Below are 18,057 nucleotides of genomic sequence, written 5' to 3'. Positions count from 1 at the left end.
CCTTATCTCACCCTGGTCAGCAGTGCAGTGGCTGCTCATTGGTCCAAGCTGATTGGCTTTGGAGCTTTGGGCCTATTCTGTTTCTGATGTGGGCCAATTTATCACTATTTGGGCAACCCAGGTTCCCTTCCTCCCAGAGGGAATCAAAATATTGATGCTAGATTTAGCATGAATGCTCTATTGGCTTACTCACTGCAGCTCAGAACTTCCCAGCTTCACAGGGACTCCAAATATATGAAAAATCATACCTACATTTGGAATTCCATTTTAATTCTCTCTTACACAAAGAAATACTTTTTCATGGGCTCTAACTGAAAAAAAAAAAAAGTAAACAAAGTTTAAATTGGCCTTGGAAAGGCAAAGGACTGTTAAAAGTCCAATAAGCTGGAAACTTGCATTGGCTTAGTCCACATTTAGCAATATCTTAATATCTTTCTCTCTCTAATAATGTAGCAAATATTTCATTGTCTACTTTATGCCAAGCCTGTGCTTGGCAGAGAGAATATAAAGATAGGGCACAGTTCTTGCCTTTTGGGGACTACTTCACCTAATGGTCCACCTAATGGGGGAAACATCATATACAACTAAGTTGGATGACATAGAATGTAATGAGATACAAAGGGCTTTAAAAGACTGTCTGCCCTTTGATCCAGCCATACCACTGCTGGGTTTACACCCCAAAGAAATCATAAGGAAAAAGACTTGTACAAAAATATTTATAGCTGCGCTCTTTGTGGTGGCAAAAAATTGGAAAATGAAAGGATGCCCTTCAATTGAGGAATGGCTGAACAAATTGTGGCATCTGTTGGTGATGGAATATTGTTGTGCTCAAAGGAATAATGAACTGGAGGAATTCCATGTGAACTGGAAAGACCTCCAGGAATTGATGCAGAGTGAAAGGAGCAGAACCAGGAGAACACTGTACACAAAGACAGATATGCTGTGGTATAATCGAATGTAATGGACTTCTGTACTGGCAGCGATGCAATGATCCAGGACAATTCTGAGGGACTTATGAGAAAGAACACTATCCACCTCCAGAGAAAGAACCGTGGGAACAGAAACACAGAAGAAAAACAACTGCTTGATTACATGGGTCGATGGGGATATGATTGGGGATGTAGATTCTAAACCAGTGATGGGCAAACTTTTTAAAGAGGGGGCCAAAGGAAAGGAAATGCTCATCTGTCAGTCTGTTTCTAAGGCAACTCTTTCCAAGTTTCATTGTATTGTATCCTACTCATAGTATTTCTTAGATTAGGAAAAATGTCACGCAGCAGCAGAATAGAATATTTCAGGGGACTGCATCTGGCCCTCGGGCTGTAGTTTGCCCATTACTGGTCTAAATCATCACCTTAGAACAAATGCTAATCATATGGAAATAGGTCTTGATCAATGACACATGTAAAACCCAGTGGAATTGCTCATTGGTTACGGAAGGGGGTGGGAAAAGGAATGGGAAAGAACATGAATCATGTAACCATGGAAAAATATTCCAAACTAATTAAATAAACTTTAAAAAAAAAAGAATGTAATGGGATAGGAGAGAAGGATCTAAAGAAAATTTTGTAAAGTCATGGCAGGAGGAGGGGAGCATGGCAAGAGGAGAGAAAGGGGAGAGAATCCAGGAAAGTTGTATGGACAAGGTAGAACCTTAGCTGGGACTAGAATAAAGATTTCAACTCCATCTCCCACATCCACCTAAGCATTGGACTGAAGATAAGAAAGATCAACCTGCAGGGCAAAATAGTAGACCCTCCACAAAGAGGTCCCTTAGAAAGAGGACTAGAAATGATGAGGAAAGTAAAGGCATTTCAACTAGATACAGAGCCTATAATTCCAAGAAGATTCCTGGGCCAAAAAGGGATGAAAGGGAACAGGTGCAAAGAGGTAGTTCCCCTCCACACACTGATCAATTTTTCTGATTTTTTTCCTTCCTCTTTTTTTCTTTAAATTCTTCATTTAAGAAATGACTATCTAAGAGAGAAAAGAATACAAGAGGGAAACCAGGCTGTGCATAAACAAAAAATATCTATTAAAAATAACTTTTTTTTAAACTAAAAAAGCTAGCACCTTGATCTTCTAGACCAGTGATGGGCAACCTTTTGACCTTGGTGTGTTCAAAATTTCCCCAAAAAACGTGCATAACTTGGGTGGTATGTCATTTCAAGAAAAAACATAATTTCGCAATATTTATAGTTTAAATAACAAAAATGTATAATTGTAATATATAACTGTATTAAATAAACAAAAAACTAATTATTTAACTTACCTGCTTAGTGACAGTTGTTTTGGTCTACAGACCTCCAGCACAGTGTCTACACTACACTAAAGCAAACGTTTCATCCTTGGCATGCAGCCACATGTTATCAAAAATGGCTATGCGTGTCAGTGCTGACACATGTGTGTCATAGGTTTGCCATCAGGGTTCTAGACCTTGGCTTAATTTAGAGGGCTGGCAATAGCACTTCGAAGTGCTCTTTTATTAAGAGTTCCTGATGCTTCATCCTGACACTTTCCCCAGAAGGTCTGAGTACTTACTGAGTTAAAGTTTCAATTTCCTCCTCCAAGATAGAATAACCTTAAGAGAGGCTACAAGGACAATACTAAGTCAAACAAAGAAAAACCCACAAAGACAATTATCTTAAAAGGTAAAAGCACTTCACTAACTCAAGGACAACAAGGAACCCACAGCTTAAATAGCATATGCTCCAGTTTATACCTGAACAAGAATCAGCTTCATTTAATCTGGTTTAATGATTCTCTTCTGGGATAATTCAGAAGCAAAACCCTCAACAAAACCCTTTCATGCTGCAAGGAAGTGGAATTTGAACACTAAAATCATTACAGAGACAGCCAAGCTCCAGTAAAATGGTAAAATGAAAAGAAGATCCGTATTTGGGCAAGGATGAGAAATTGTTTCAGAATCACAAAGAAATTATATTAGAGAATTTGTAAATCTTAGACTCAATCAAAAAGGTTTAAAATATATTCTTCTTTGGTTGTATGATCTGAAACTTTCCAAGGAAGTTAAACCAAAATTCAATAACTTTATATATTGTTTACAGTTTTGGAAGTGCTTCATAAAATATTCTCTCATTTGATCTTTGCAACAATTCTGGTAGGAAATTACTATTATTATTCCCATTTTACCTAAGAGGAAAGTACAGCAGAGAAACAAATGATTTGTGCAGGACAACACAGCTGAGGGTCTGAAGCAAGATTCAAATTCAAGTCTTCATGACTCCACATCCAACATTCTTTTCCCTTTGACAGCCCAACATTCCAACCATCAATTATTCACATGATCACTAACCTAAGGCAGCCAATAGATAAGGCTCTAGACAAGAGTGGAATGAAAACATCTTGGGTAGGGGTCCATGGATAATCCTTACTTTACAGATAAGAATGATTAGTCCAGGATAACAAAGCTAATAAGCATCAGAACTTGAATTTAGATTTATCTCCAAATTAGTGGTCTTTTCTCTCTCAGATTTTTCTCATCATGTCCTCTTTTCATTTTGCCAAGCTAATTCTTTATTTCAAAACATGAACTACTCAAGGATCACTTTGATTTAAAAAATATGAATTAAAACATTATCCTAGTGATTAGCATGAAGGCACTGAACATTCTAATGCTACTAAAAGAGACAGAGGGAGAGTCCACTATTAAATATTCTTTTCTGGCTCTCAATAGGATTCCTCAAAACAAAAGATCCAATAAGGATGAGTATTAGGTAGAAAAAACTTTAGACTGGAATTTCCTTCTGCATCTACTAGACAAAGACAAACCACTCTCAAAAATGTTTTTCCTCCAGTCACTGGAATTTCTATTTAGGAATTACCAACAAGAACATTTCAACTAACAAATTAACTCACAGAGGATTATTGCCACCTTGGAGAATGAGGATAGAGGATGAGAGGAGGGAAGGGAGGAGTGCTGCCTTTAAAACTACAAACAATTCATTTGAAAATTAGTTTTATAATTTTTTGTAATCCTGAGAGATGTATAATATTTCAAATTCACAGGTGAAAGAAACCAAGTTGTTCTGAGTATCCATGATTATAGAGGGAAAGATTTAAAACTAGCAGTGAGATTACAATTCAGAAAGCCTAGCCTACTAATAAAACTCTGGACTCTAAAAAGACCTTAAAGTCTATAAAACTATCCTCAACAACTCCGAGAGGTAAAGAGTTTAAGGTGTTATCTTGTTTTTCTAAGTATGAAACCAAGGTTCAGAAAAGTTACATGACTTGCCCACAGTCACACAGTTTATTAAGTATTGGCTCCAAGTGAGTCCCAAGTCCAGCACGCCTACTAACACATATTGTCTACATACCTAAAAATTCAGTTAACTATTTACTACTGACCAACCAGGAAATGTTTTCATGAGAAAAAAATTACAAACTGCAAACGACAAATCCCAAATAGGGGGCAGCTGAGTAACTCAGTGGATTTAGAGTCAGGCCTGGAGACCGGAGCTCCTAGGTTCAAATCCGGCCTCAGACACATCCCAGCTGTGTGACCCTGGGCAAGTCACTTGACCCCCATTGCCCACCTTTACCACTCTTCCACCTGGGAGCCAATACACAGAAGTTAAGGGTTTAAAAAAAAAATCTAAAAAAAAAAAAAATCCCAAAGAGAAGGCAACATCAAGGCATGGCACACTGGAAAAGGCACTGATTCTGGGACCCAAGGGTTGTAAGTTCAAATTCTACTCTAATGTTTATTTGTGTGTGACTCTGAGCAAGTCATTTAACCTTCTGGTGATACTTTCTCCTAAAGCACAGGCCAGATTGTGTCAATTCCCTTCTGAAATATCTTCAGTGGCTCCCTACCACTCTGGGACAAAAATACAGACTTCTCTGGATTTAAAGCCCTTCAAAATCTGGGCCCAAACTACCTTTCCTGCCTTATTTCACCTCACCAGCAATATCACGAAGTGTTCCATCTCCACCCTTTGCATGGATTGTTCTCTAAGCTCCCCACTCATGTCTTGGAAAATTCCTAATTCCTTCAAGATTTCTAATATCTGCATATACATACAATACTTAGGGTTACTGAAAGTCCAGAAATTACTCTATGTTTGTCCCCCCATATATATGGGTATATACACATGTATGTTTGCATTTTATATATGTATATATACGCTCCATATCAAATCCACATATCTTTGTTGTTTGGGATTTTCTTGACAAAGATACTGGAGTAGTTTGCAAATTCCCTCTCCAAGTCATTTTATAGACAAGGAAATGGGAGGGCAAACTGGGTGAAGTGACTTGTCCAGGGTCACACAGCGAGAAAGTGTCTGAAGCCAGATTCAAACTGGGGCGGATGAGTCTTCCTGACTTCAGACCCAAGCTCTAACCCCCTGTGCCAACCAGCCACTCTCAAAGCTGTGTATATGTGTTTCCTCTAGCAATCTATAAAGTCATACATAGCAGGGAATGTGTGATTTTGACATTCCTTGGACACATGAATACATAGAGTAGGTGCATAATACATGCTTGCTGAATTGAAGTCCCAAGTAAAAAAAAATAAATCATGAAAGAAAAAGATTTTAAATGTGGCCAATTGGGCTATATGAGATGCCAGTGAGGTTATATAAGACATCACCCATGAAGGGCCCATCTTCCTTGTCATGGCAAACCCCTTTACATACACCTTTGGTCTCATCCCCTTCTCCAGCAGTTTCACTATTATTCACTCCAGGAGTCTTCACAATTATTCCTTCCATCTCTAATCTTCCATCTTTCCCCCTATACTGAATCCCCTCCGATTACCCCAATACACCCATGTCTCCCATCACCTGACCTTGTCAATAACTTTGGCCTCCCCTTCCATTTTTCTTATTCTTTTCTAAGCCCTCTATAAGGAAGCTTCTGATGTCATCATCCAAGGAAACTGCTCTCTGAAGTTGTCAATAATCTCTTATTGCAAAAATCTAATGACCTCTTTTCAACTCCATCCTTTCAGAACTCTACCACCTCTGATACTGTAAATTGCCATCTCCTCTGGGATACTCCTTCCTCTCTAGATTTTCATAATATTGCCCTGTTCTGATTCTTCTCCTACTTGTCTGACTTCTCTTCTAACCCATTTGCTGGATCTTCACTCTTAAGATACATCCACTAACTATGGTTATAGCACCACCCAAAGATCTATCCTGGGTCCTCTTTTCTCCTCTAGGCTGGCTCTCACTTAAGTGATTTCATCTGCTCCCACAGGTTCAATTAAATCAAATATGCAGATTATTTCAAGATCTAAATATCCAGCCCTACTCTTTCTCCTGTCCCACACCATCAACTGCCCTTTCTACCACTTAATGGATATGTCATTCAAGATATTCACTATAAGAACTCAATTTCTTTTCCCAACCAACCCTGTGCTCTTTCAAATTTTTCTATTACTGTAGTAGGCATGGAAATATTCTCTCTCCTCACCTTCATCTCCTCCCTTCCTGGTATCCTTCAAGATTCCCAAATTCTGCAGGCCACACAATCAGTTATGTGTCATAGTCAGGTCTGCCAGGTTCTTTATGTTACACTTTAATATAGTGACTAAAAATTATTCTCTAAATATTTTAACTAAATACATAACCTTTCCTCAACTACATTGCAAGGTCGTAGGGAAAAGGTCCTATCTCTCAATTTCCCATCCATCACGAAGCACGTAGCTCAACAAATGTTCTCTATAAACTAGGCAGCCAATACTTAAAAAATGTTTATTACAAAAATTCCAAAAAAAGTACTTATACTTTAAATAATGGCTACAATTTAAGAATGCTTTTACAAAATGCTTTTCTCACAACCACCCTATGAAGTGGGTAGTGCAATTATGGTCATCCCCACATTATAACAAGAAAACTAAAATTCAGAAATGTAAATTTCCTTGCCCAAGATCATATGGCTATAAGGTGTCAGAGGTACAGTTGGAACAGGGATCTCCTAACCACACATCAGGCATTGTTTCCAGTGCCCAGTGCCTTTCTACCACAAGTTTCTACTGCTATTCTTCACCCAGAGAATTTCAGTGCCAAAGTTTTTAAACACTTGTGGTTTTGAGTGTTTTAAGCAAAACAATTTATCAATAGTGGAGCCAGGAATAGAATCTATAATTTCTACCTCACACCTCCCCCTGTGTTCTAACCATCAGACCACACTCCCTAGGGAAAAGTCTGCCTACAAATTGCTTTGCTGTCGGTTCCCTAGTGCTGCTCTAAGTCCTTGGGAAATAGCTACATGACAGCATCCTTGGTTCAGCCTAAACCAAATAGTTCACTCTCTACTCTTATTCTTCACATATTTTTAATAGCTAATGGGCAGTTAGAAAGAATGTCAATGCTGGGATAACGCAAGCATTCTTCTTCCTCATATTGCTAACCCCAATAATTTTTAGCAGCTCAAGTCTCAATTAGTTGCCAAACTGATATTACTAAAACACAAATGTGATGATGTCAATCCCAACTCAAACTGTTCAATGGTTTCTACTTGCTTGTAGTATAAAACACAAAATCTTCAGTCTGGAAACTACTTTTCCAGTTCTGTTTAATGTTATTCTCCTTGACATACTTTCCAGTCCAGTCACATTGGCCTGCAAGATGTTCCTCACACATAGCATTCCACTGCCCACCTTTAAGCCCATGTACAAATGATCCCTAATACTAGAATATACTCCCTTCATCTCCATTGGGCAGAATCCTTTACTTCCTTCAAAACATCACTCGAGTGATCTCCTACACCAGAAATTTTCAGATCTGCAAAGTGATTAACGCTTGCTTCATCCAAGAATTACTTGGCATTACTTTGAAAATATATTTCTATGTACTTTTCAGAGTGTATTCTCCCCACCCCTCCTCAAACTCTTGGATGTCCAAGCCTGTCTTTGTCATAGCACTAGCCCAGGCATTTAGTAGGTACTTAGTGTTTACTAAATTGAAGTAATGGCTTTTAGGTTTGTTTAGTCCCTCCCAACACCACTGAGTATTATTATTCATAATATCAACAGCACATGTCAACTTTCATTCGTAAATGCTGATATCTGTAGTTGTTAATACCAGTTAAGTAAAAACGGAAGGATAGGCTATTTCAGTACCCTATTTAGAACAATAGTCTGGAAAAATATAATACCCAACACATACCAAATCATTTCAATTATACTTATTACTATGTTTTTCAGAATATACCACTGCAAACATCACTAAAAAGTGAGTGCATCAAATGGCTACCTAACATCTCTTGGGATTCAAGAACTGACAAAAGTAGTTTTATTAAGATTTTTGGATTGAAGAAATCATGACTTAACAAGGCTGGATTCCTATTAGGAGCAGTGAATTCTAGGAAATTGATTTTTTTATTCTAAAAATTGTTCTCCCTAACTCTAACGGATTCTCTCCATAGCTCCACCTGTAGAAACTTTCTCTTTTGGACCTAGTTCAAGCTACCTCCTCCATAAGGCCTTCCCTGATCTTCCCAGCACCCTCCCCCATCTTTTCATAGCTCCCAATTTGACCTTTCACATACTTTACTCATTCCCACCTAAATTCATTTGTGTACTCATCAACTCTCTATTAAACTGTAGGTTTAGTGGGACAGGAAGTAATTCCATTCTCTATCTTTCTATCTATAGCTTAGTACGTTGCAACAAGTAAGGGCTTAAAAACAAACTATCTGTTGAACTACATTAAACAAGATATTCATTTCACTTTTGACCTTCTTCCTCACCCAAATAGGAGACCACAGCCTAAGAGTGCAGGGCCAACAAACAACACAAGGCTGTTGAATTGACAAGAAAATATTTTAGGGTAGGAAGGTGGGATTGACACACAAATCAGATAAGTCTAAAACAAAGGAAAAGTGGTCAAAAAAAAAAAAGACACTGGATTTGGAGTCAGAAGTCTGACTTTAGTCCCTGCCCTACCACATATTCTCTGAGAGATCATGTTGGACAAGTCAAGTAATTGAGTCTCAGCTTCTTCATATGTAAAATGAGAGTTGAACCACATGATAGGAGAGGTCCCTTCAAACTATCCAAAATTTTAGAGGGCAATATGGTACAGAGAACTTGAGCCTTGGAATCTGCAGAGGCCTGGATTTCTATGCAACCTCCTGCATGTACTAACTGTGTGAGCCTGAAGAAGTCCCCTAAACCTCTCTGAGCCTTGGTTTCCTTGTCTGTAAAAAAGGAGTTAATACTTAGGAAAAGTATTTGTGAAGAAAGAGTGCTTCCTAATACAATACTAGATGTAACCCTTTCTAAGTTCCACCATGGCAGAACACAAGGAATTCTGAGGAATGAAATGGCTTCTCCCTCAGCTGAATTTTAATTTCTCCAAAGGCACCATTTTTCCCTATCTTTACAATCCCACCCAAACGAGGGATGGTTTGAACACGTGCACAAAGTGCACAGTAACAATTTCATCTCTTTGTCTTACACCACAAAGTCCAACCCCTGGAGATGTCCTTTAAACCAGCAAGGAGGCATCCCCGAGGCTGGCCCCATTCTAACACACCACTTCAGACTGACGGAGAAGTATGGGGAGGACACTCCTTCCCATCCAGGGGCTCCCAAAATCATCTAAACCGAGCGGGGAGGGGTGGGGGAGAGTGGAGGGCGGGGTGTGAAGCTGAGATTCCGAGGTTCAGAAATCCTCAGGTCCACGGGGGGGGAAAGAAGGGGACGGGAGGGAAGGGGAAGGGGGACAAAAGGGGGTAAGAAGACGAAAAGAACCCCATAGTTCTCCCCCTCCCCGGGCTGGTCTCAACTCGGGAGATAAGGTGGATTAAAATCTCCTCCACCCTTCCCTTCCACATTCCTGAGGGGTCTGGCTCCCCCGGCACCGACGGGGCGTAAAGCAGGGTAATAAAGCTGTAACCAGCTAGGAGATGGGGGAGGGGGGAGACACCAGCAACTTTCTGAGCCCCTAAGGGGCCCGCCCCGCGGGGAAGTAGCCCCGGCCAGTCCCCAGCCCCTGCCTCCCCCGGCAGCCCCTCTCCCCCAACCACGACGCAGCCTCGGGTCTCCCGTCCCCCGCTGGGGCAGCCTCAGCCCCCTCCCCGCCTCAGAGCCCCCGCGGTCACCTGGATGAACTGGATGGTAAGCGCCGACTTGCCGACGCCGCCTCCTCCCACCACCACGAGCCGGTACTTCTCCTGCCCGGAGCCGTCCCGCCAGCCCGCCGTGGCCATTGGGGCGTCCCGCCCGGCCCGGCCCGGCCCAGCCGGGGCCGGCCCCTACGGAGGCCCCGCTCCCCTACCCACCCCTCCCGGGCCGAGCGCGGGCCGCGGCGGGCAGGCGGCCGGGCGGAGGGGCGGCCCGAGCCGGGGGCGCCGCGATGGGGGCTTCGGGGCAGGGGCCGGGCTAGGGGCGCGGCCCCTCCCGGAATCAGCGCGAGGAGGGCGCGGGCGCGGAGCCGCAGCGGCGAGAGTGCCTGTGTGCCCGGTCGAGGGCCGGAGTCGGGGGTCGGGCTCCTCAGCCTCCCTCCTCAGCGGCCGGGTAGCAAGCGCAGCCTCCCAAGCCCGACAAATGGCGGGGCGGGGCGGGGCCCACACTAATCTGGGGCGGGATATGCATGAGGGAGGTGGAGACGGGGCGGGGCCTCCGCCCGCCCTGAGGGAGTGAGAGAGCAAGGGACGAAGCTTCCTGCTAAGGCCGGCCTAGCCCACCCGCCCTAACGTGGTGTGGTCGTGTGCGACCAACCTTCCGTGTGCGTGCGTGCGTGCATGCGTGTATGTCTGTGTCTGTGTGTGTCAGTGCCTTTGAGTGTAAGTGCGTGTGTCGGAGAGACAGATTGGGTGGCCACGTGTGTGTTTCTGTGGGTGTGATTATGTGACAGGCGTTGTGATTATGTGTGTGGGTATCGTTGTATGTGCGTATGCAACTGATAGGGTGACCACGTGGGTGTTTCTGTGTGGGTGTGACTGTGTGATGGGGGCTGTGCTTATGTGACTGTGTCTGGGTGTGCTTCGTGGGAAGGAGCTGGGGGTTTGGGGGTGGGGCAGAGAGATTGGTGTGAGGTCACGTGAGCATGTATATATCAGTGTAGGGTGACTGTGGTGTGGGCTGTGATTATATGTGTTTTCTCAGGCTCCTGCATGCCTAGTGGCCCCTCAAATACCTTTATCTTTGTCTCTTTTTCAGTAGACCGTAATCTCCCTGAGGGCAAGGAGCCATTTGATAATATTGCCTTTGACTTTCCTTATAGTAGCTACTTAATAAATGCTTGTTAAATTGAGAATCTGAATCATAGGATCATAGATTTAAAAGTGGAAGAACTTTTAAAACCCATAGAGTCTAAACCCCACATTTTCTGTGGAAGGGAAAACTTCACCCCAACATGAGGATTTCCCACCCTATCCTCCACTTACATGGATAAAAAAATGAAAACTCAAGAGGTTAACTGTCTTTGCCAGGGCCACAAAGCTGGCAACTGAGCCAGGTTCTGAATATCTTCCTTATGCCAAGTCCAGGACTCTACTATGTCAGCTGCCTCCCTAAGGGCAGCTAGGTGGCTCAGTGGATTGAGAGCCAGGCCCAGAGACAGGAGATCCTGAGTTCAAATTTGGACTCAGCTACTTTACAGTTATGAAACCCTGGGCAAGTCACTTAATCCCTATTGCTTAGCGTTTAATGATCTGCTTTGGAACTGACAAAGGGTATTCATTCTAAGATAGAAGGTTAGGGCTTTAAAAAAAAAGTAGAAATGGTTTCCACTAGAACAATGAGTTGGGGGAAGTATCTTCAAACAGGCTGCATGACTATTTGTCCATTGTCTAAGTCTTTTTCAGATATGATTTGGGATAGCGACTGCTGAGATCCCATCCAATTTGAGGTCCTAGGTGTGTAATTCTGGCCCTAAGAATGGATGTTTCCTCCCAGGATGAAGCATGTTACCCATATTCTGATAGAGAAGTGATGAACTCATAAGGCAGAAGCCATACATTCAGATGTGGAAATTTGCTTTACGTGGCCAGACATTTATTACAAAGATTTTGTTTATTCCTTCTTTTTTTCCAATGGGGTAGAAGGAAGGAGATGGAGTCTAGTGATAGGTTGCTAAGGGAAAAAATACAGAAAAAGATAGGGGAAAAAGAAAGTGTTTTTGAAACATTTTTAGGACAGCACATGAAAGAATAGAAGGAAGAACAGAAGGAAACATAAATAGAACAGTTTTGAAAGCTCCATGTTGCATTTATCATACACATAAAAGGAAAAACAAGTTATACACAATAGATCCATAGTTTTACGTACAATCCTTTTTTCTGGTCTACTTTACACACAGAAATGATCACTTTGTTTGGTGGTTTAAGTTCAGAATAAAAAAAAATAAAATTTAGTTGGGGGAAAGTGTCCCCTATGATGCTATCCTGGGGTTCTCTTCTCAATGCTTATTCCCGTGGCAATCATGTGCATTGGATTGTGAAATTTTTTTTAAACCCTTACCTTCTGTCTTGGAACCAATAGGTTCCAAGGCAGAAGAGTGGTAAGGGCTAGGCAATGGGGGTTAAGTGACTTGCCCAGGGTCACATAGCTGGGAAGTATCTGAGACCATATTTGAACCTAGGACTTCCCAGTCTCTAGCCCTGGCTCTCAATCCACTAAGCCACCCAGCTGCCCCCAGACTGTGAACTTCTTGAAGTCAAGAGCTGTCTTTTGCCTTCATGTCCCCAACAATTAGCACAATGTCTTGGGGCATGGTAAAGATTTAATAAATGTCTGTTCAATTGTTATCTCTACATAGATAATTTCTAAATCTCTAGATCCAACCTTGATCTCTCTCCCAATCTCTAGTTTCATATTTCTAACTGTATAGAAGACTTCATCAAAACAGAACTCATCTCCCCTAAATCCTCTACTTTAAAGCCTTATTTTTCTTGAGGATACCACCAACCTTCCAGTCAGAATCAAAACTTGAGTCATCTTTAATTCTTTCTTCTCCCATATTCCCTCTCCCTCCCCTAGATACTTCTATATCCACATCCAATAAGCTGTCAAATTATGGCCATCCTGTGGTGAGTGTGTACAGTGATTCCAAGGAAGAAAATCAGTAAAGAGCTATGCAATGTGAATTCAGTGACTTGCCTAGTCACAACCAAATTTGTACTCAGGACCTCCCATCTCTAGGCCTGACTCTCACTCCACCAAGCTACCTTTCTGCCCTTCCCATTTTCTCTTTATAACAAAGCAAGGAGACCCTCTAAGGGTCAGCCAAGATGTCATCTTCTCCATGAAGCCTTCCCAGAGTTCTCTGCTTCCTCAAACTTCTAGAATACCGTGTCTGGATTTCTCCTTTGCCCCATCACAAACTATACCATGTCACATTTATTTAGGTACAAGCTATATTCCTACTTCTATTCCCCTCAAGTAGAAAGTAACCTTCTGTTTTTTAATCTTTGCATCCCCAGTGCTTTGTTTGGTTCTTTGCTTATTACTGATGGTTGTAATAAATGTCTGTTAAATACTGAATGTTTCTTGAATGAAGAAATGATGTCATTCTGTCTTCATGAAGGGTATAGATATGTGACATCGTATATTAGTAGTAGGACTGTGTGGTATGAGGTATAGGTATGTGACACCAACTGTATAGCTGAGAAGTGTAAGTATGGAACAGGGATTGAGTGTGTAATATGAAGAGTGTAGGTATGGCACTGTATGTAAGGAGGAAGGATTTGACAGCGTGAGTGTAGGAATATGAAGGGAGTTGTAAATGTGACACTAACAGAAACATCATCTTGTGTGTATAAGACAAAGCAGGCTGAGGCAGAGGACAGACACAGAGAGACAGAGACAGAGAGACAGAGAATAAAGAAACTACTTATTGTAGGGAGTGGTAGAGCAAGGGCTGCCAGTCCTTGGATCCAGTGACTCTCTGTGACTGCCTATCCCTGAAGAATAGCCCTTCAGAGACATGATGATAGTTATTCAATCTCCCTTCTGTCCCTCTCCTCCTCTCCTGAACAATTCAAGCTCCTTCTGACTATGTCTTCAGGCCCAGAGAACAGGATAAGCAAACAATTCCTCCACCATAGAGAAACTTAAATTTTAGGAGTCATATATTCTGGCGACATCATCCAAAAATAAAGTCAGAGCTAACTGAAATCAGCTGTTGGCCTTCAACGATTGGGATTAACTCATCTTTCTTGACCTGATTCCTCCTCGATTTTCTGAGACTTCGTACTCTCATGATTCTCTCTTCTAGCTCTCCTTCATTGTTTCCTGGGCTATTTCTTCTCCTTAAGTGTGGATGTCCTCCCCAAAGATGTGCTATCAACTCTTTTTTTCTTCTCTCACATACTCTTTCCCTTGGTGATCCCACTGTTTCCCAAGGTTCTGACTCTTTAGGTAGAATGCTTTCATGGAAAGAGCCCTGGCTAGCTTTGGGAGTCAGGAAAACCTAGGCTCAAATCCCGGTTGTGGCATCTGCTACCTGCATAACAAGTGAGAAGTATCATCAGGTGGGGACTCAGTTTCCTCATTGGTAAAATGAGGAAAATGAGAGGGTTGCACTAAATAGGCACTGTATAGACACTGTCAGCCCCCCATTCCATGCCAAGGATTCCTCTTAGACTCTTGAGACTCTCCCAGGTCCCACATCCAATCAACTGCCGGTTTCTGCTTCTTTCTATATCTACTGTTTCTCTTGGATCCAGGCTCTCTGCACCCCTACAACTACCCTCATTCAAGCTCATGTTGCTTCTTACCTTGAATATTGTGATAGCCTAAAAATTGGCCTTCCTGTCTCCAGTCTATCACCAATCAAAACTCATTAAAATAGTTGTGGGGTGGCTCAATGAATAGAGAGCCAAGCCTGGAAAAGAGAGGTCCTAGGTTCAAATCTGGCCTCAGACACTTCCCAACTGTATGACTCTGGCCAAGTCACTTGACCCCCATTGCCTAGCCCTTACCACTCTTCTGCCTTGGCACTGATACTTAGTATTAATTCTGAGACAGAAGGTAAGAGTTTAAAACATATATATTTATGCATGAATATATATTTAATATATTTTATGTTAATGTTTATTATTTTATATATTAATTAAATCAATACTCTGTTATTTCATTATAATTGATTTATTAAAATATTTTACTAATTAAATTAAAATATATTAATATTATTTGTAATATAAATAACATTAATATTTAATGTAGTTGTTTGTATATATTCAATATATACATACATATATAAATATATATATGCACACACACATATATTAAATCATGTTGGATCCTCATAACAATCCTTTGAGGTAGGTGCTATTATTATCCTCATTTTACAGTTGAGGAAACTGAGGCAAATAGCAGTTAAGTGACTTGACCAGAGTCACCCAGCTTCCTGACTCCAGGTCTAAGATTCTATCCACTACATCCCTTAGCTGCCTATCAGTGGCCTTCCTAAAATGGCAGACTACTGGATTGAACAGTGCATGGAGCATTAGTCCCAGAGTTGAGATCTGAGTTCAGATCCCACCTCAGATAGGACACTACCTAACCTTCAATTCTGCCCAATAACAAATTAGAGCCTTTTGTGGCTTCCATATCATTCTGCAGGCTTAAACGGAATTTGCAGCCCACTAAAAATCCCACGTATTTTTATTTTTTACACAAAACACTAAAAACCCCACATATTTTTATTTTTTACACAAAATACTATCTAGTCCTACCTTCTACAGCTTGTACTTGTAAAGTGAATTTATTTTAACCCAAATATAAAAATATTAAATTGTATTAAATCGAATAAATATTCGGCCCCACTTTCCATTTTGTCATCTTTTGGGAGCTGAACACTGAATGTCAATGCATTCGTTCTCCCTCCTGGCTTTTGGATCCTCTGCAGATGGGATAAGCCTTATCCACTCTCCTCTGTCCTTCCCTTAACTGCCATGGGGATTTACTAAAGCATGAGACTGGCCTACAGTGATGTTTGGTGTTTCCCTATTGCCTCCAGGACCAAATAGGAAATCCTCTGCTTTTATATGATTATTCCCTTACAGAAATGAACAATATTGAAATATGTTTTTGCATTATATATATATATATATATATATATATATATATATCCCAGATTGAATTGCCTGCCAGCTCCAAGAGCAGGGAGGGAAGAAGGGAGGGAGACAATTTGGATTATATAGCTTTGGAAAACTTAGGTGGAAATTTGTTACTACATGTAATAGGTAAAAATAAAATACCTTTATTTTTTAAAATATGAAATCTTCTCTTTGGCATGCAAAGCTCTTGCTGGTCTGGTTCCACCCTGCTTTTCCAGCCTTGTTTGACACCCTACTCCCCTCCTGGCATCCGAAAAGCTCGTAACACTGGCCTGCTTGTAGTTCCTGAAACACAACACCCCATTGACGCCGCAGACCATACTGCCATGCCTCAGCTGCCTCCTCACTCTACTCCTTAAGGCCCTTCTCCCATTCCTGAGGCCCTCCTGGAACTTCCATTTTAGAGACAGGACCAGCCCAGCCCTGAATCCCTCATTTTCTGGTCTTCACCGCCACACATCCCAGTGGATTCCTCCTTCTCTTCCCTCGGCGTCCCCCTGTCCTCCAGCTCCCTTTTTTATGGGTGAGGGTTATCTCCTCTTGTTAAATGTAATCTTCTCCAGGGTAAGGACTATCTTTTTTTTTTTTCTTTCTTGAATTTGTGTCCTTAGCACAACACCCGGCATATATTAAGAGTTTGTTGACCAAATCACTGACTGAAACTCTATTTCTGGTCTCCGTGCCTTTGAAATGGCTCCTTCCCAAGGCCGGTATGTTCTGCCTTCTCCGCCTCTCGGTTTCCCTGGCTTCCTTCAGGGTTTAATCTCACATCCCACCTTTAGCAGAAGGCCTTGTGGGGTCCCTCTAAGGGCTAATACCTCCCCCTTTCAGATTCCCTTCATCAATTCTGCATAGATCTTGCATGTACCTGGTTATTTATCTGAGGGACTCCCCTGGCCCTGCCCAGATCTGCTAAGGTGAAGGCCCTGTGGATGGAGATCCGCCTTGGATGGGCAGCAGAACTAGAACAGGCAACAATGGCACAAAAACTGGCCACCTGAGATGGTCCCGCTCTGTCAGATTCACTCTCTTTCCACAAGCTCCTTTCTACCTTTTTCTTGAGGGGATCCAGAGCTCCACAGGTTGGAAGCTTACTTTGTGTATTCATGATTCCAAGTCATTGATAATAATGCTAGACATCACAAAAATAAGCCGAGGTTCCCTGGACCACTGTCCTAGAGGCCTCCCTCCAGAGGGACTTCAAACCATCAATGACTATTCTTTTAGTCCCTCTAGTCAGCTGACCCCAAATACCCACCTTAACTGTACTCTCGTCCAGCCCATTTCTTTCCAGCTTGTCCCCCCAGAGCTCCCTGAGAGATGTTGTCACGCACTTTGCTAAAATTTAGACAAATTACATCTATATCAATCCTCTGACTGACCGATCTGATAACGCCATCACCAAAGGAAATGGTAGGTTAATTGAACTGTGCTTGATGCTCCACTGTTTCCTTTTTTAGTTGTTTTCTAACCCATCGCTTTAATACTGCATTGCAGAACATCGAGAGTAAAAACAAACAAACAAAAAAAAAAACCCACCACAAAACAATCAAAAGTGATGGTAGCAAAGTCATTGAGAATAGGCATGGCTCTGAAGAAGAGGGAGGAAAAGATTCCTCCAGCCAACTCCTTTGAAGAGGTGAAAAATCCGTGAATGTGGTGCGCTTCCTATATTTTTATTCTGTTGATGTATTTGGTTGACAAGCTGATTTTTTTCCCCTGTTTTTCTTTAAAAAATATTTTTTTGTTTTATAAATGGCTCTCTAGGAGGAAGAGTGGAGAGATATTGGGAAAACTTGGGGATTTAAGAAAATAGCAATAAAAATGTATTTTTAAAACTTAAATGTCACTCAAAAATAATTTATTGGGGGCAGCAGGGTAGCTCAGTGAATTGAGAGTCAGGCCTAGAGACTGGGAGGTCCTAGGTTCAAATCTGGCCTCAGATACTTCCCAGCTGTGTGACCCTGGGCAAGTCACTTGACCCCCATTGCCTAGCCCTTACCATTTTTCTGC

General features: G+C 41.8%; 1 protein-coding gene across 1 annotated transcript in view; it reads right to left on the bottom strand.

Annotated features, from left to right (window-relative positions):
- Window positions 1–10,218, bottom strand: part of RRAS2 (RAS related 2) — a 101,701-nt gene extending 91,483 nt beyond the window's left edge. The window contains exon 1 of the mRNA XM_044682151.1: window positions 10,081–10,218. Coding sequence (XP_044538086.1) covers window positions 10,081–10,188 — 108 coding nt within the window. The 5' untranslated portion in view covers window positions 10,189–10,218. The remainder of the gene's footprint in view (window positions 1–10,080) is intronic.
- Window positions 10,219–18,057: the final 7,839 nt, after the last annotated feature.

This window comes from Gracilinanus agilis, chromosome 6 (assembly GCF_016433145.1).
Source record: "Gracilinanus agilis isolate LMUSP501 chromosome 6, AgileGrace, whole genome shotgun sequence".
Taxonomy (NCBI): domain Eukaryota; kingdom Metazoa; phylum Chordata; class Mammalia; order Didelphimorphia; family Didelphidae; genus Gracilinanus; species Gracilinanus agilis.
The sequence above is the reverse complement of the archived record's forward strand: the minus strand, read 5'-3'. Positions and strand labels throughout refer to the sequence as shown.